Source organism: Austrofundulus limnaeus, unplaced genomic scaffold (genome assembly GCF_001266775.1).
Source record: "Austrofundulus limnaeus strain Quisiro unplaced genomic scaffold, Austrofundulus_limnaeus-1.0 Scaffold55, whole genome shotgun sequence".
In the NCBI taxonomy this organism is placed as follows: domain Eukaryota; kingdom Metazoa; phylum Chordata; class Actinopteri; order Cyprinodontiformes; family Rivulidae; genus Austrofundulus; species Austrofundulus limnaeus.
In genome coordinates, this window is record NW_013952457.1 from 1,945,677 (window position 1) to 1,959,984 (window position 14,308).

Sequence of the window (14,308 nt, forward strand, 5' to 3'; positions counted from 1 at the left end):
ACACCTGGACAGGTCTCCAGTTCACCAGAGACACCTGAACAGGTCTCCAGTCTCCATCAGGGCCAAAGAGACAATCAACCATTCACACTCTATCACACCTGGAGTCACACAGAAGAGCTCCAGAAGGTTTCAAACTGAGAACTCTGGACTCAGATCATCTGCTGCACACAGTTCTGATCATTTATTATCAATAATAATTTTATTGATAATTATCATGAGGAGTCCTTAACTAGGATTTAGTTAAGCAATTAAATATTCATGTATGTATAAATTTATTACCATAATTGCAGGTGAGTCACGTAAATTTATGTTTTTATAAAACAAGTAGCCCCCCCCCAAACCAATTTCCTAGGGGAAACACTGATTCTAATGTAATTTATTTCATTTTAGAATGGTATATTTTATTATTCCAGTAGGTTTAAACATAAGGTAATAGGTTCCAGTTGAAAACTGATGATTATGTACAGGGTTATTAGTGGTCATTGTTGAGTATCATTACTGTAAGTACCCCATGAAGTGCAACCATGCAGCTCATCATCTTTACAAATTGTATAAAAAGCAAAATGGTGCCAGAGATTTAGGAGAGTTTGTTTTGTGTGGCACAAGGTTATTGCCAATTTTGCTTTTCGAATACAATTTTCCAAGAAAAAGGCACACACAATACCACCTGATTTAACCTTTTAGTTCCTCACTGAGGACAAAACATAATCTGTGATTCCAATTAAAGCCCCTAAGGCAAAGTGTTAAATCTCTCTGTGCTTGTGTTAGTCTGAAGGGAGGGAAAAAATGTCCCTCAGTCACTCGGTAACAGTCTGCAAAAATCTCACCCTTAACAAAAGCAGTGAAAAAACCTTTTCTAAAAAGAAAAAGACCTGCTCTTCTTTCAAACCTTTGATTCACGTTTTTTTTTTTTTTTTTTTTTTTGGGATTTCCACCAACAGCGTGAAAGTTGAGTTGTGTCAAAACACAAATCTTCAAACCTTTTTTTTTTTTTGAGAATTTAGTAGCTTCAGACAGGTGATCTGGTCAGTTAATATGTCCTGTTTTCCTTTGGACAGAACCACTGCGAGAAGCTGTGCTGAGATTTACTGGGGGATGTGAACAGAAACTATCCCTTTTTATTATTATTGATAATTCTCCAATTGTTTCTGCTTGTGAATACTTAGATTTGTTCACGTATCTTTTGTGTTAGGGAGGGGGTTGGAGGTGTTTGTAAGGAAGCAGATACAGACTGGTGGAAGGAGGAGGAAGACGTGAACTTAACATTTCGTTACAGACCGGCTCTAAGACACAAAATAAATTTGAAGCTGAGTTTTTGAAAACAATCTATGAGATTTTCTCCATATGTCTGTATACATGCAAAATGGTGGAAGATATGTGTAATTTATGGACAATCCAAACAAGCAGTCCAATTGAAACTCGTATATTTTATAATGATCCATTCTTGCTCTTATGTTTCTGGAGAACAGGTGAAGGCTGTGTTAGGTGAGGGGGCAGCAACATGACACATGCAGTCCCTGCTKTCAGATATAATCACTGAAACAGCATTCTACCCTTCACTAAACTCTGACAATGCTCAGAGCCACAAGTACTGCATGTCTTTTGAAGCCAATCAGTGAATACCTGGAGTGAACCTGGAGTTAGAAATGGGCAGCTTTTAACAGCCAAGTTGACCCTGGAATTAGAAAACCTGATATATTTGGCTTTTTAAAAGTCAAACATAGATGAACTGGAGCATATGACCACAATTAGCAATCCAAAGAAACSGTTAAAAGTAAATGTTTGTATTCAGTCTGCCCTAAAATGTGACCCGTGCTGGCAAAATGAGTCTGGACRACGACTTTATGGACTCATTTTTACACAAATGTCAACTATGGCAACATTTTCACATTGTTTGCACTGCAGCCTGTGTTTATTTTGCCGTTAYTGAATGTAATGTGATTGTTTTATATTATTTACAAGAGGATTTCTCACTAGCTATTGTATAAAGCCGTCATTTGTTTTCAGAGGAAATATTTAGAACCTCTTCCATATARGACTTGGCACATCCTTAGGAGACACCTTCTTCAGAGAACCAGAAGAAGGTGGGCACCCAAATGAAAACGGGTTTGAYGAAGCAAACAGCAGCTCGCTCCATTGCTGTGAGCAAAACTTGACTGACTCACAGAACTGCCATCTTACAGTTTTAAGAGTCTAGACTGCAGTAAGTTTTCTATTCCTGCCTCCATGACACTCATGTCAGCTCTTTTTATACATAAACACACTTTTTCCCACCCAAACTTCAACCCGTTGTCTTTTTAGAGAAGTAAGTCCTCTCAGAGACTGACCCAAAAGACACTGATATTTTCCTCTCATCAGCAGGGATTAAGACTTAAAACATTTCAAATGCTTGTTGTAGTCTTTTATTTCTGGTTTAATGTCATAACTGCACTCCTCGACAGGAATTCCCACCTATTTTAAAAGACTAATGTTGTAAATTCAGTAATTGAGCAGAACAGAGCCGTTAAGTTGAAGCTTGATCTCTCTCACTAGCTGACAGAGCATCCCATTGTTTCCTCTACTTACTGTTAAGTAAATCAAACAGTCCATCAATTTCCATCTGTTCACACAAGGACCTCAAAGTTAAGAAGAATAAGACCAAACTCTTCAATAGGGTATTAGAAGACCCCCAACACAGAAATGTTTTTGAAAATCTCAGAAATTATCTAACTATAATCAACCCTGAGAGTGTACAGATCTTTCACAGATAAAAAATGATGAGATGTTATGTATTAGATTTTTAAAAAAGCTTTTTTAGAGGCCAATAAAATCTAAGATTTACATTACAACACAATTTATGATTTCATATAAAATGCTTTCTTTCTGCTACGAAACAGGTGTCTGTGTTTAAGAAAAATCCTAATGAAATACGTAAAACTATTAGACGTTTGTAKACCGAGTACATACCTGTCCCAATAAACTAATTAATGACATTTCAAAGGAACCCCATTTAAACCCCAACTTATAAATAATGATAAATTTCAGAAAAAGTCATCATTTCACATGAATCTGCATCATTTTAGTGAGCTATTTTCCCACATAAGTTCATTTCAACTAAGATGCAGAAGACTCAGCTCAGTGAGTTTGCACATAAAATCTGCCACAACAACAATATATTAGACTTTTTTCTTGACTGGTTTTGTTGGAAGACTTACAAACATCAGGCTCCTCATCAGATCCATCTGGACAGTCTTTCTCACGGTCACAGCGCCAGCCCTTGGAGATGCACGTCACACCATCCTTACACACAAACTGCTTCGGGCTGCAGCTCTTCTGAGCTAAAAACAGACAAATAATAAACAAATAGAATAAAAWTGAAAAAGGGGGACAAAAAATTAAAAGAGGTAAAAAAAGCAGCTTCTTTTGTGTCAATGATCTTTATTTCTGAGATCTCATTAGCAAGCCCYGTCTGTTGTGCTCAGAGTCAATAGTGGCTCTTACTGGGCCTAATTAGGTTCTGAAAAGTTGCTACGTAGTGGCAGGGATGGAGAAAAGGACACACACACACACACACATAAAAAAAACCTAACCCACACACACACTCATCGAGGCTTGGAAAAGCTTTCCATGAACTTGTTGCACCTAATAATTCCATGTCATCTCTCCGAGGCTGAAGGCAACAAAGCAACATGTCAGGAGGAGGATGTCAAAACGTCCAGCTCGGACGAATGACCTCCTATCATCTGTGTCCCCTTCAGTCCAGCCTTCTGTGATGAGGGGATAAAACAACCCACACTGGCCAGAACTAAATGCTACCGAATACAAACGATGTTCAGTCAAATCCTCACAGAGAAACATTTATCCAACAGAACACTGCCTCAGTAAACTGATGACTGTTTTAGTCCGTTCTTTATCTCCAATTTAACATTAAACAAAAAGCACAACAAAATGAAAAGTACCACTGATACATTAAAGAAACTGACCAAAATGCAAAAATGAAACTTTGTTTTACAAAAAGTGAGAGTTTGTACAAAGTTTGCCCTCTTATGCTGACCTCAATATTTAACCACAATTTGATGTTGGTTTAAGACATCATGTTTAAAATCCACACGGTGTTTAAAAGAGCTCAGAGTGAACCTAGCCTACCAGGTTAGGGTTAACACACAGCACATCAAAAGACAATCATCCAGAAAGTGAAACCACAGTAAAAGTGACATTAAACTTATAACTAATTGGATATAAGTGTATGTTGTATTTTAAACCGATGTTCTCTTCAGATGTGTTAGCTGTGCCTAATAGTCCATGTTCCTTGAAAGTGCAAAGTCTTAATTCCTAAAATCAAATAAAACTTATGGTGAAGTTATAATTTCAAAAATATGACACAAAACATTGAGCACTGTCTTTATTGATACAAATTGTACTATGCTAATTAAGTTTTATACAAAATAAATAAATGGTTTTGTTAGATATTTGAAATGTATTTCGATTGAATTCTTAAAATGAGAGAATTCATTCAGTTAGTGTTCATTGCAGAGTAGCCTATAGATTTATTCACCATGACCTACTGAATGAAAGCTCAACATTTGAGCTGACAGATTCAGGCAGCAACATTTTCACAAGTTGCCTATTCATCAGGGTTACAACACAAAAAAAATATTTCTGGATGTCACAATGACCCCACTGGCCTTTAATCCATGAGTTGTGCCACACATGCGCCTCGACATGAGGAGGAAGAGGGAAAAGGAAAGGTCAAAGCAAACATACCTCAGGAGAGAATGCAGTCTAGGAGGCAAATCAGCATATATTTAAAAAAAATCAGAATTAAACTAGTCATTTCAAATATGCTGTTTCAATGCCACTCTATAATGAATATAAACACAAGTAAAGTAGAAAAATGTAGCATCTTCTCTGAGCAAGAAGGGCTTTAGCAAACGGTACAGGCAGCTATGATGTCTTTATGTGCTAACACTGCGAGTGGCCAATAATTGCCAATATTGTTGCTGCCCACTAGCAACAGATTTATTAAACTCTAGTAACACAGTTACATTTTACAGCACTTTTCCTAAAGCAGCCAAACGCAGTTGTCGTTAAGTGCCGTTCTGATTAATTAAGTGGAAAACAGGATTGGAGACAGGACAAATGGGTTCAGTAAATTAGACCAAATTGCTGTGTTTCATGTTTATTACTCTCAATTTGTTTAATTATCAAAATAAAAACATTTTGCCAGCTGACATTTGAAGATTAGAATATAAAGTATATCTGGAAGTCTCTCATAGTTAAATGTTTGAAAAATCATCACTAACACTTTTTTTGTACCATTTCAACCCATATTTTTTCCCCTTTTTAGGTTTTTATTATGTTGAATACCAGTAATTAGGGGTTAATGTCACCTCACTGAATCAGTGCACATTTATGTAAATCAAATACTGTTTTTCTTTTTTTTTTTTTTGTTATTCGAGCGCCTGTCAAAAAATGAGAACATTAACAATGCTGACAAAAACCTTCCAGATCCTAAACGGCTGGAAGCAAAACGAAGAGGACAGCTCAGGACAGGAGAGGTTTGGATGATGGGATGAAGTGGGATAAATAGGATGACAGCGTTTACACGTACAGCTAGCCTCCAACTCCTGCAGCGAAGGGAATCTTGAAATGGGGCTCAACCTAAATACCACGAATTCAACCTGACAGATTGCCGCACACTTTCACACACCCCCTCACTTATCCTCGTCTCTGTGCCGCTGAGAACCGTGTGCTTAAATGTGCGAGCCGAGGAGTGTCTTCCTCTCTCTCAGAAGTCATGAGGTTTTAAATATTCATGAGATGAAACCGGGCTCGTGTTAACGTTCTCCCCCTTTTGCTTCTTCTCGTTCTTCTTTAAATGTTTGTGTTTGTTTGTTTAGGGGTATCAACACTAGCTGGAGCAGGCAGAACRTTGCGGTGCGTTTTGCTTGTTTAGTGACAGCACGATGGCTCAGCGGTTAACACTGATGTCTCACAGCAAGAAGGTCCTGGGTTCAAACCTGGGGTCTTTCTGTGCGGAGTTGCAGGTTCTCCTCGTGTTTTCTGTCTACTCAATAGGTTGCCTCCAGGCTCAGGCCTCCCTTGAAAAGAAAGATCTATGGGATTTGCTTGGTTTAATAAAGGGTAATAAATAAAATAAAATAAATAAGTTGACTAGCATCAAGCTCTAAATTCTACATCCAAACTGACTAGGGAAGGAGTTTATGCAGTGATTCGGTTGCAAGAAGCTGCCAACAGAACCTCAGTGAGGTACCGAGGAAGCAGGTCAAGAGGTTAGTTAGCTGGAGATGAAGCTTCGCTGAGCAGAAATGGGTAAAAGGAAACAGAAGAAGTGCAAACAAAAGCCATCATCAATCTCAGCCGAGCAGTCAAATAACAACTAGATTTTTAACACCAACTGTGACCTCGTCCACACGGCACCAGACCTGGAAATGTCACTGAACATTGAAAATAAAACACTGCAGTAACTGTGCCTGGCCTGTTTGTGGTAGGGATGTACCGATATGAAAATTTCAGCCTATATCGATATCTGACATTTTCATTGGTGTTATGGTCGATAAATGATATTTACCTATATTACACAAACAAATTATATACATATACACACAAATACACTTGTCTTATTTCGATACCGTAAAAAGATGGCCAGACTTCTGACATGGCTCTTTACTTCAGTTTTTCCTGGCTGCGCAGCATCACTAACTATCATGATTAAACTGCTCGACCAACAATTTCCCCTCCCAAAACAGAAACACAAAGCTGGAAAGTGGGAAATCAATATCGGACATTAATATTGGATAAGTTTTACCGATGTTAATGCCGATATATCGCATTACCCTAGTTTGTGGTGGTGTACCGCTGCCACAAATTACACCAAAAACAGGAAACAAGGAATTAAACATTGGGTGTGATATGTAAAGAGAATGACGCCCTCGGCTCGTAGGTTAGATTAGAGGTGGCGCTATGACRTCATTATTTTCAAACATTGCATTTTGGCTGTCTACACAAAAACTCAAAGGTAGCATTACAAAATGTTTTCATTATGGAACTGCCCACAGATCAGACAAGTGTGGGCCAGTCTGGATCTGGTGTCAATCTGGTTAGTGTTAGTGCACTGTGTAGGTCATAAATTTTGATACGTGGGTGTTAATAAAAACAGTCCCTGGGCTCCTAAAACAATGTTTCCATGTGGACTTAAGTCTAAAACAATAAGAAACTTTTGCGTATTCACAAAAAAACATTCCAGTGTGGATGGCCCAATAGTGTTTTTTTTACTGTAATTAAATTTATCCTATATTAATAATATTGTTTTGTCTTTCACCACTGGGTCTATCTGTATAATAACTGTATAATACTGTAAAATATTCAGATGTTTTAGCAGACTGTCACTGTGTAAATTAATGTGTGTCAAAATATTAAGGTGAATTTAATATATTTGTAGTCCCTCCTACACCATTTTAACATGTTTGAAATAAAGCAATCACCTCTAAAATCACAAAGCACAAGAATAAATACAAGAGCAAGTGAGTGTTTAAGACTCAGGGACAGAAATCAGATGGACRGCAGCAAAACGCGCCAAAGAGAGAGAAGAAAGGGAACAGAGCTCTCAGGCCTGAAGGTCTGCGAACAAACTCAGGGCTGGAATATTGAGACAGGGTGGTGGAATGTCACACATGCTATCAATAAGACGCCTGTGTTTTGACCAAAGCAGAGTTTGTGTGAAAATGATTTGGGTCATTGCCATTTGGGAGCGGGATTACAAGTCGTCCATCCTCTTCTCCCCTCCCGAACGCTGTTTTTACTTCCTTCCTTTCTGCTCATCTTTGGGGATGAGCTCAGTCTTGTTTGTGAGGAAGAGTCCTCTCCGAAGGCAAACACGAGCCTCTCCAACGGGCGATGCACCATTTCCTCCAACACCCACAGCCGAGCTATAAATATAAGGCCTGCTCTCTGAGACCAAGCGGGCACTACAGCGCTCCGGCTAACACCGAGGCACAAACAGTACAACTTAAAACACAAAGCCAGAAGCACTGAACCTTCCTGGCTCTAGACAGTTAGATAACTTTTCATTTCGGTTGTAAACTTGTAAATTAAGCACAAACTGAGAAGGAGAAACACAACGTAGCTGAGAAAAACATGTTCTTATTTTGTGTTTTTGTTTGTTTTTTTTTGCACTGCGCTTCGCTCCGATTCCAGCTGCTCTGATTTGAGGTGGTGAACTTTTGTAGCTGCGTAATACACTGGTGGTGCTGGTTCTTCCATAAAAAGCGCAAGGTGGGAAGAAAAATGCATTGTGAAATTATCTGAGTAGTCTAATGGGAAAAAATATCTAGTTTAGTCTACTGAAGATAGTGTGTACTCACTCAAATGAAACACTGCAGCTGGTTCTCAGAGGGGGGCGTAAGAACGGTCCAAATACTTACTGCTGCTAGACATGATAACGCTTCAACCTTGTTTAAAATATTTGAAGATTTATAACTGTCTTTACGGAGAGAAAGCAGCTGAAGCATCCACTGTCTGACGCCAACACCTGGACCCGGTTTATACATCTCTTGGTTGAGTTGGGGAGGGGGGATTCTGTGAATATTCATGTTTGGCTTCTGTGGCCACTTTTTCACCCACCTCCACAGATGAGGCAACAATCAGGATTCTGTAATGGAAGTGAAAAAGAGNTTACCAAACAGAGGAAACGATGCTCCGGCTGTGCCTCTAGAATAAAACTTTCCGTCAGGTTTTGAAAGAGTTGAGGAAATCTGGTGTTTAGTCACAGAGCGAGTGATGAAAGAGGACTGAAATTTAGAAACTAATTAAATACGGATTAACACCAGGACTGGAAAAAMAAAAAAAAAAATACGCTTGTTCAAAACTGATGTCAGCCATGTTTTCCTTTCAACCTCTGGCTTAATGCTTTCCTCGCTTTGAGATGTTTTGCATGTGTAGAAGTCTATTTAAAAGTGTGTTGTAGGCATTTAAACACGACGAATTACCATCAGGAATGTGCTGCCAAGTAAGAAAAACTGCTTCGTTCCACAGAGCAATGCACGTCTGCTGTTTGCAGTTCAAATCTGAGCAAACGGTCGAACCTTTCTGATGAAGCGTGGCAATAAATGCGAATTTAATTTGGAGCCATTTGGATGTCTGGCTGAGATTAAGAATCTTAAGTTCAGAGAGGTAATCAACCGTGTCGGCTATTTGTACTCAACTCAAGTGTTGGCGCTCAGAGGGGAGGAAGTTTCTCCGCTTCCACGAGGAATCAAATTCAGTGACGGAGAGACAATGAAACAAAATAACCCAGTAGAGTTTGAGCCACGATTAACAAATTAGTCAGTTCAGACAAATCCCTCCGCTGTACCACCACCACCGGAGCACACGTCGAACGCAGTGGCAGCAGCCAGAGAAAATGACAATTAAGCCTTCTTAGTGTGCTGCAGAGGGAAACATATTAAAGGAGATTATGTGAGAATTCTTTAGTGCCTTTTCATAAGACCAACGCTAAATTCAAGTATCAGAGTGAAGCCCGAGATGCATGAATCAAAATATTTTTCTTTTTGCTATAAATGTAAACAGCAAATTTACTTCGTAACTGCACCTAAAAGAATGGCGGGAGGAATTGCTCAGAGGAGACGAGGATTACTTAAAGGACTGCATATTGCCCACTGCCTTGCATGTCAATGTTTTAGGTGTAACGCCTAATGTGGTTGAAGTCTCAGCTACCACATAAAATTTTAGCTCAATATCTGTAAAACTGTCTCAGTTACGGAGTCTTTGTGTTTGCTGAGGTCAGTTAGCTGCAGCTGTCACATAAAATCAAACTGACTCCAAAAAGGTATTCAGCTGCAGATGTAAATCTAACGAAAGCTTTCTGAAAGTTTCATTAAAACATACCCAGTGGATCATGAGATATTTTGCTAACAGACGGGCAGGGTTGAATTCAATACTTAACATTGGAAAGGGTTAGGGTCAACRAATTAAACATACAGAAGATTTATCAGTGAAATACACTGGAGATTTGATTTAACAAAAAAATTACAACATAATTTAAAATAAATGCAATTACAAAACAAATATAAACTTAACAATTATTTGTCCACTTTTACTCTGATTGTGCATCTTTCAATGACACATCCAGTGACTTGTCAATCAACTGAAGTGGCACCTGAGGTGGCCAATCGGATGGTAAGTGCCACCCCGGCTGCCCCTCTGGCTCCGCCCCTGGTTTTAGCACTCAGAGTGATGGGAATGACTTTTAGCCACCATTACATCCAGTTTACCTTTTGAGAAATTATTATTATATTGAGAATTTTGTAAAGGTTAGTAAAAATTGTATTTGTAAGAAATTGTGTTAAATTTTTGAAATTGGAGATGTTTTTATCCACTTTGTAGCCAGGTAGGTAAACTGTTTCTCCATTCAGTCACTCCAAAAAGCTATCTACAACAGGTAAGATATTAACCGTTCCAGGTCCACAGAGCCTCACTTCATCAGATCTGAACTGTTGCTTTATGTGGCTCATAAAATCGTCGAGTTCAAAGAAGATCTTACAGTTTAAATAAATCTCCCCCCATTTAGTTCTGGTTTGTGTAAGCTAATAATTGTGGAGCCAACAACCACCCATTCTCCTGTGAGAAACACTGAGTGTCCACATAGTGGGGAGACCACACTGCCTACACATCTGAGTGAAGTCTCCACACCAAATGTAAAAATCAACAGCATGAAATGCATCAGTGCTGTGTACAGTATTCAGAAATATAATCTGTGTACTATATTAGGTTACTGTTTGGATCACAGAGCCGTAAAAATTTCACGATCACGTTTTGTTTATAACCTGACAGCAAAAATAACAAATTAAAAGTCAGTGTACATTAATATAATTGAATGAAGAGTGAAAAGTTTGGAGGGTTAAGTTTTTAGCTTTAAGACTGTTTGTGTTTTGAATAAGAAGCAAAGAAGCGAGATAACTTCTGTTCCGACGGCGTCTGAGTTTTGTAGATATTGTCTGTAWGGTCGTTCTGGTTAGGACATTTTATTTTGCCTTTGCTGTCAGATAAATGATGGCAGCTCATAATCTCTCTGTTATTCTGTGTTGAAGCCAGTGTTTTTGTTTGAGTCAGCTAACAGTGTGAATGCTGAGACACACTATTGTTTTCTTGTTTAAAAGTTACACAGTTTTATTTGGACTACTTCGTTATACTTCCACCAGTTTTACTTGTTCGTATGTGACAAGGTTCAACTCATTCAGAACACTGAGGCAATGACTTTAGGTTTTTAGAAGTTTTGTACTTTTCCTATTATTTCACCTCATTGACATTTTTTTCAAATGAAAATACATTGAGACTTCTTCAAGTCCTTAAAAACTGTGTCTTATTTTTAGCTACTATTTTAGTAGCTTTTGCTTTTATATACCATTTTGATGCCTTTAGCTACTGCTTTGTTGGTTTTAGCTAAAATGAAGCCACCCAGGGAAGCAACTAAGCATTTTTTTAAACTGAAATGCACAATGATTCTTATATTCAAACTAAACTAATTGCTTAAGGCATGTAAAGATTCATAGCTGCATGTGGCGATATTGTGGTTTTAACTTGATCAGCAAGACAAGCAGTAAACTCAAGTCAGGACCAAACATCAGTAAAACAGTCCTCAATGACTTACAAAGAGAAAGAGGTTAGTATCACTTTTAATGTCAAAGGGTCATAAAATTCTATAGTACCTGCCCCCAACATGATCTGCTTTCAGCATTCAAAATAAAGACATTTTAGTCTCAATGAATAAATGACATTAACAGCTGGCAAAGGTGATGCTGTGATAAAGATACATTTCTAGGATTGCTGCAGTTTTCATGTTGCAACTTCAGAAAGGTTTGAACTAGGGATGCAAACAATTAATCGACTTACGAATAATGGTTTATTAGATTAAAATTTCTTCCATTAGGTTAATTGAAAACATCCATGTATAGCTTATTTCAGTGTAGTTTTGCCTTCATCCAGTAAATGGCGCCGCTGCTCTCAACCTGGCCTACTCTACCTGTTGAGCTGAGCAGAGAGCCACCTCCATGTGGGCGGCATCGTAACTAAACGCGCAAATCTTATTTAGTTTTATTTTCAACACAACAATAATAATGGACTACACCAAACTGGAAGGAAAAGTACGGAAGGCTGTACCGGACCATCCAGCAGAATTTACACTTAAAACAAGAGAGCAGGACGACAGAGACAGCGGTAAGCTAACTTTAGCTAACGTTATCTTCTTTTGGTTTAACTCTGTGTGAAAGAACAAAACAAAATAATTTAATCACTACAAATAATTTACGTAAGTTAATCTCATCTGTGTGACGTAACCCGGCCAGTGAAAAAATCAAATGAACAGACCTCAGATCAGTCCAGCACAGATAGAACCACAAAGAATGTAAACAAACAGTTCCAGTACTCATTTGTATGATTACTCATCTCAGGTCATGTTTATAGTTTGTTTTTGAGTAAATCTTTAGATTAAAATGTTACTCCGTGTTTAAATGTTAGTTTTACATTTCTCTGTTCAGTGGATTAAATGTTTTACCTTTTTTCCTTCCTTTTTTTCCAACTAGCAACTTAATAGATTCCTGTTTTGTTATATTTTTATATATCCAAGTTTAATCATGTGTGACAAATCTACAATTTTTTGTTTATTCAGTCAGTGTTTAATACAGCTAGCACAATAAATTTTATAAAATATGTTGTACTTTTTTTAAATTAGTGTGTAAAAAATTAGCCCTCCATGTCATAAAAAGACCCTTGATTCAAGAGAAATGTCAAGTTTTTAGGAAAATGGCAGCTCATCAATTAATCCATAGTCGATTGATAAGATCAATCAACTTTAGATTAATCCAGTAATTGAAAACTTGCATCCCTACTTTGAACCCAGAATTCTGACAGGACACGAGGAACTCAAAAACATAGATATTATTAAACAGCTGTCATGGCAGCAAACCTAAGAACATTCTCAAGGAAGGCATCAGGACACCTAGGTGGAATGCATAAAGCTGGACCAGGGGTGTCCAACTCTGAAGTGCCACTGTCCTACACGTTAAAGAGGCGTGTCAGCTCCAACACACCTGATCTGAATATATGGGTGATTAACAGGCTTCTGCAGAACTTATCACTCAATCAGGTGTGTTGAAACAAGTAAAACATACAGGATAGTAGCTCTCGATGACCAAATTCAGACACCAATGTGCTAGACTGATGCAAGAAGAGAAACTAACAATATATGGGCATATACATGYTAATGGGAGGAGTGTCTGCAGCTGTGCTGAACGAAACAGGGTGCAGGTGTGAGTGGGCATGGCAGGACTGGCTGAGGAAGCAGAAACAAACCAAGGAAAGGTGGCTGATGGCACAAAGGGATACAAAAAGACTGATAAAAATGAAAACATAACACAATAACAAAAGAGGAAACAAACCTACATATAAAAATAATAAACTAAAATCACAGATCCTGACATTTCATCATCCCAACACATCTCTACTGTGTTTTGGACCTTAACCCTAAAAAGGTAAATTCCATACTTTTACAGGAACATGATTATTCTGGATGTAGGAGTGGTGACAGAAACATCAGCTGACTCTGCTGATCTCCTCACCCCAACAGGAGTTTTGTATACACGTGTTACTCAGCTCTTTGTTTTGCTTTTTAAGCCAGAAACTCAAATTGGGTCACCATTGCTGCTCTCGCTGTGCCGTTTTCTGAAACTCCGAGAACTTTCACTCTGCCAGCTGCCCAAACTGGGGATGAAGGCCAACTAAACAAGAATGATGAGGTAGCACCTAAAGTTTATTTGTTGGTTATTTATGCCAAGAGCTGGAGAATCCTTTATAGTGCTGAAAGCAGTTTAAAAACAGAAACAGGAGCGTCCAGCATCTTTGGGCCTTTGTTGTTTATTTTGAAAGGATTACAAGGTAAAAACTATGGTCAAAGGTGAGCTCGGCTTTACAGTCAAAATACACATAGCCCTCCACATTGACCTGTTAAAAATAAAAGAAAATGGAGTTGGGTGGCCAGAGACACCAATACACAGCAACAGGTAAATTAATCCTATGTTTCAAAATAATCCCAGGTTTCATCTTAAACCCTAGCAAACTCAATTCTGAGTGTCTACAGATTGGAAGTTCCAAAAATCTTGTTAGATGAACTCCGTCTGCGCCGCTTCTCATTACAAACATTTATTACAACTGTTTTTAATGAATGACTTGTAATCCCTGCTAGAATTAGCGCTCTCTCTCTCTCTCTCTCTCTCTCTCTCTCTCTCTCTCTCTCTCTCTCTCTCTCTCTCTCTCT

General features: G+C 38.3%; 1 protein-coding gene across 2 annotated transcripts in view; it reads right to left on the bottom strand.

Moving 5' to 3' along the window:
• Positions 1-14,308, bottom strand: part of LOC106518065 (low-density lipoprotein receptor-related protein 1) — a gene marked incomplete at its 3' end in the record, with an annotated part of 86,483 nt that overhangs the window by 60,332 nt on the left and 11,843 nt on the right. For both annotated transcript variants that reach the window (XM_014009161.1, XM_014009159.1), the window contains 1 exon segment: positions 3,195-3,317. In XM_014009161.1, the coding sequence (XP_013864615.1) occupies positions 3,195-3,317 (123 nt within the window).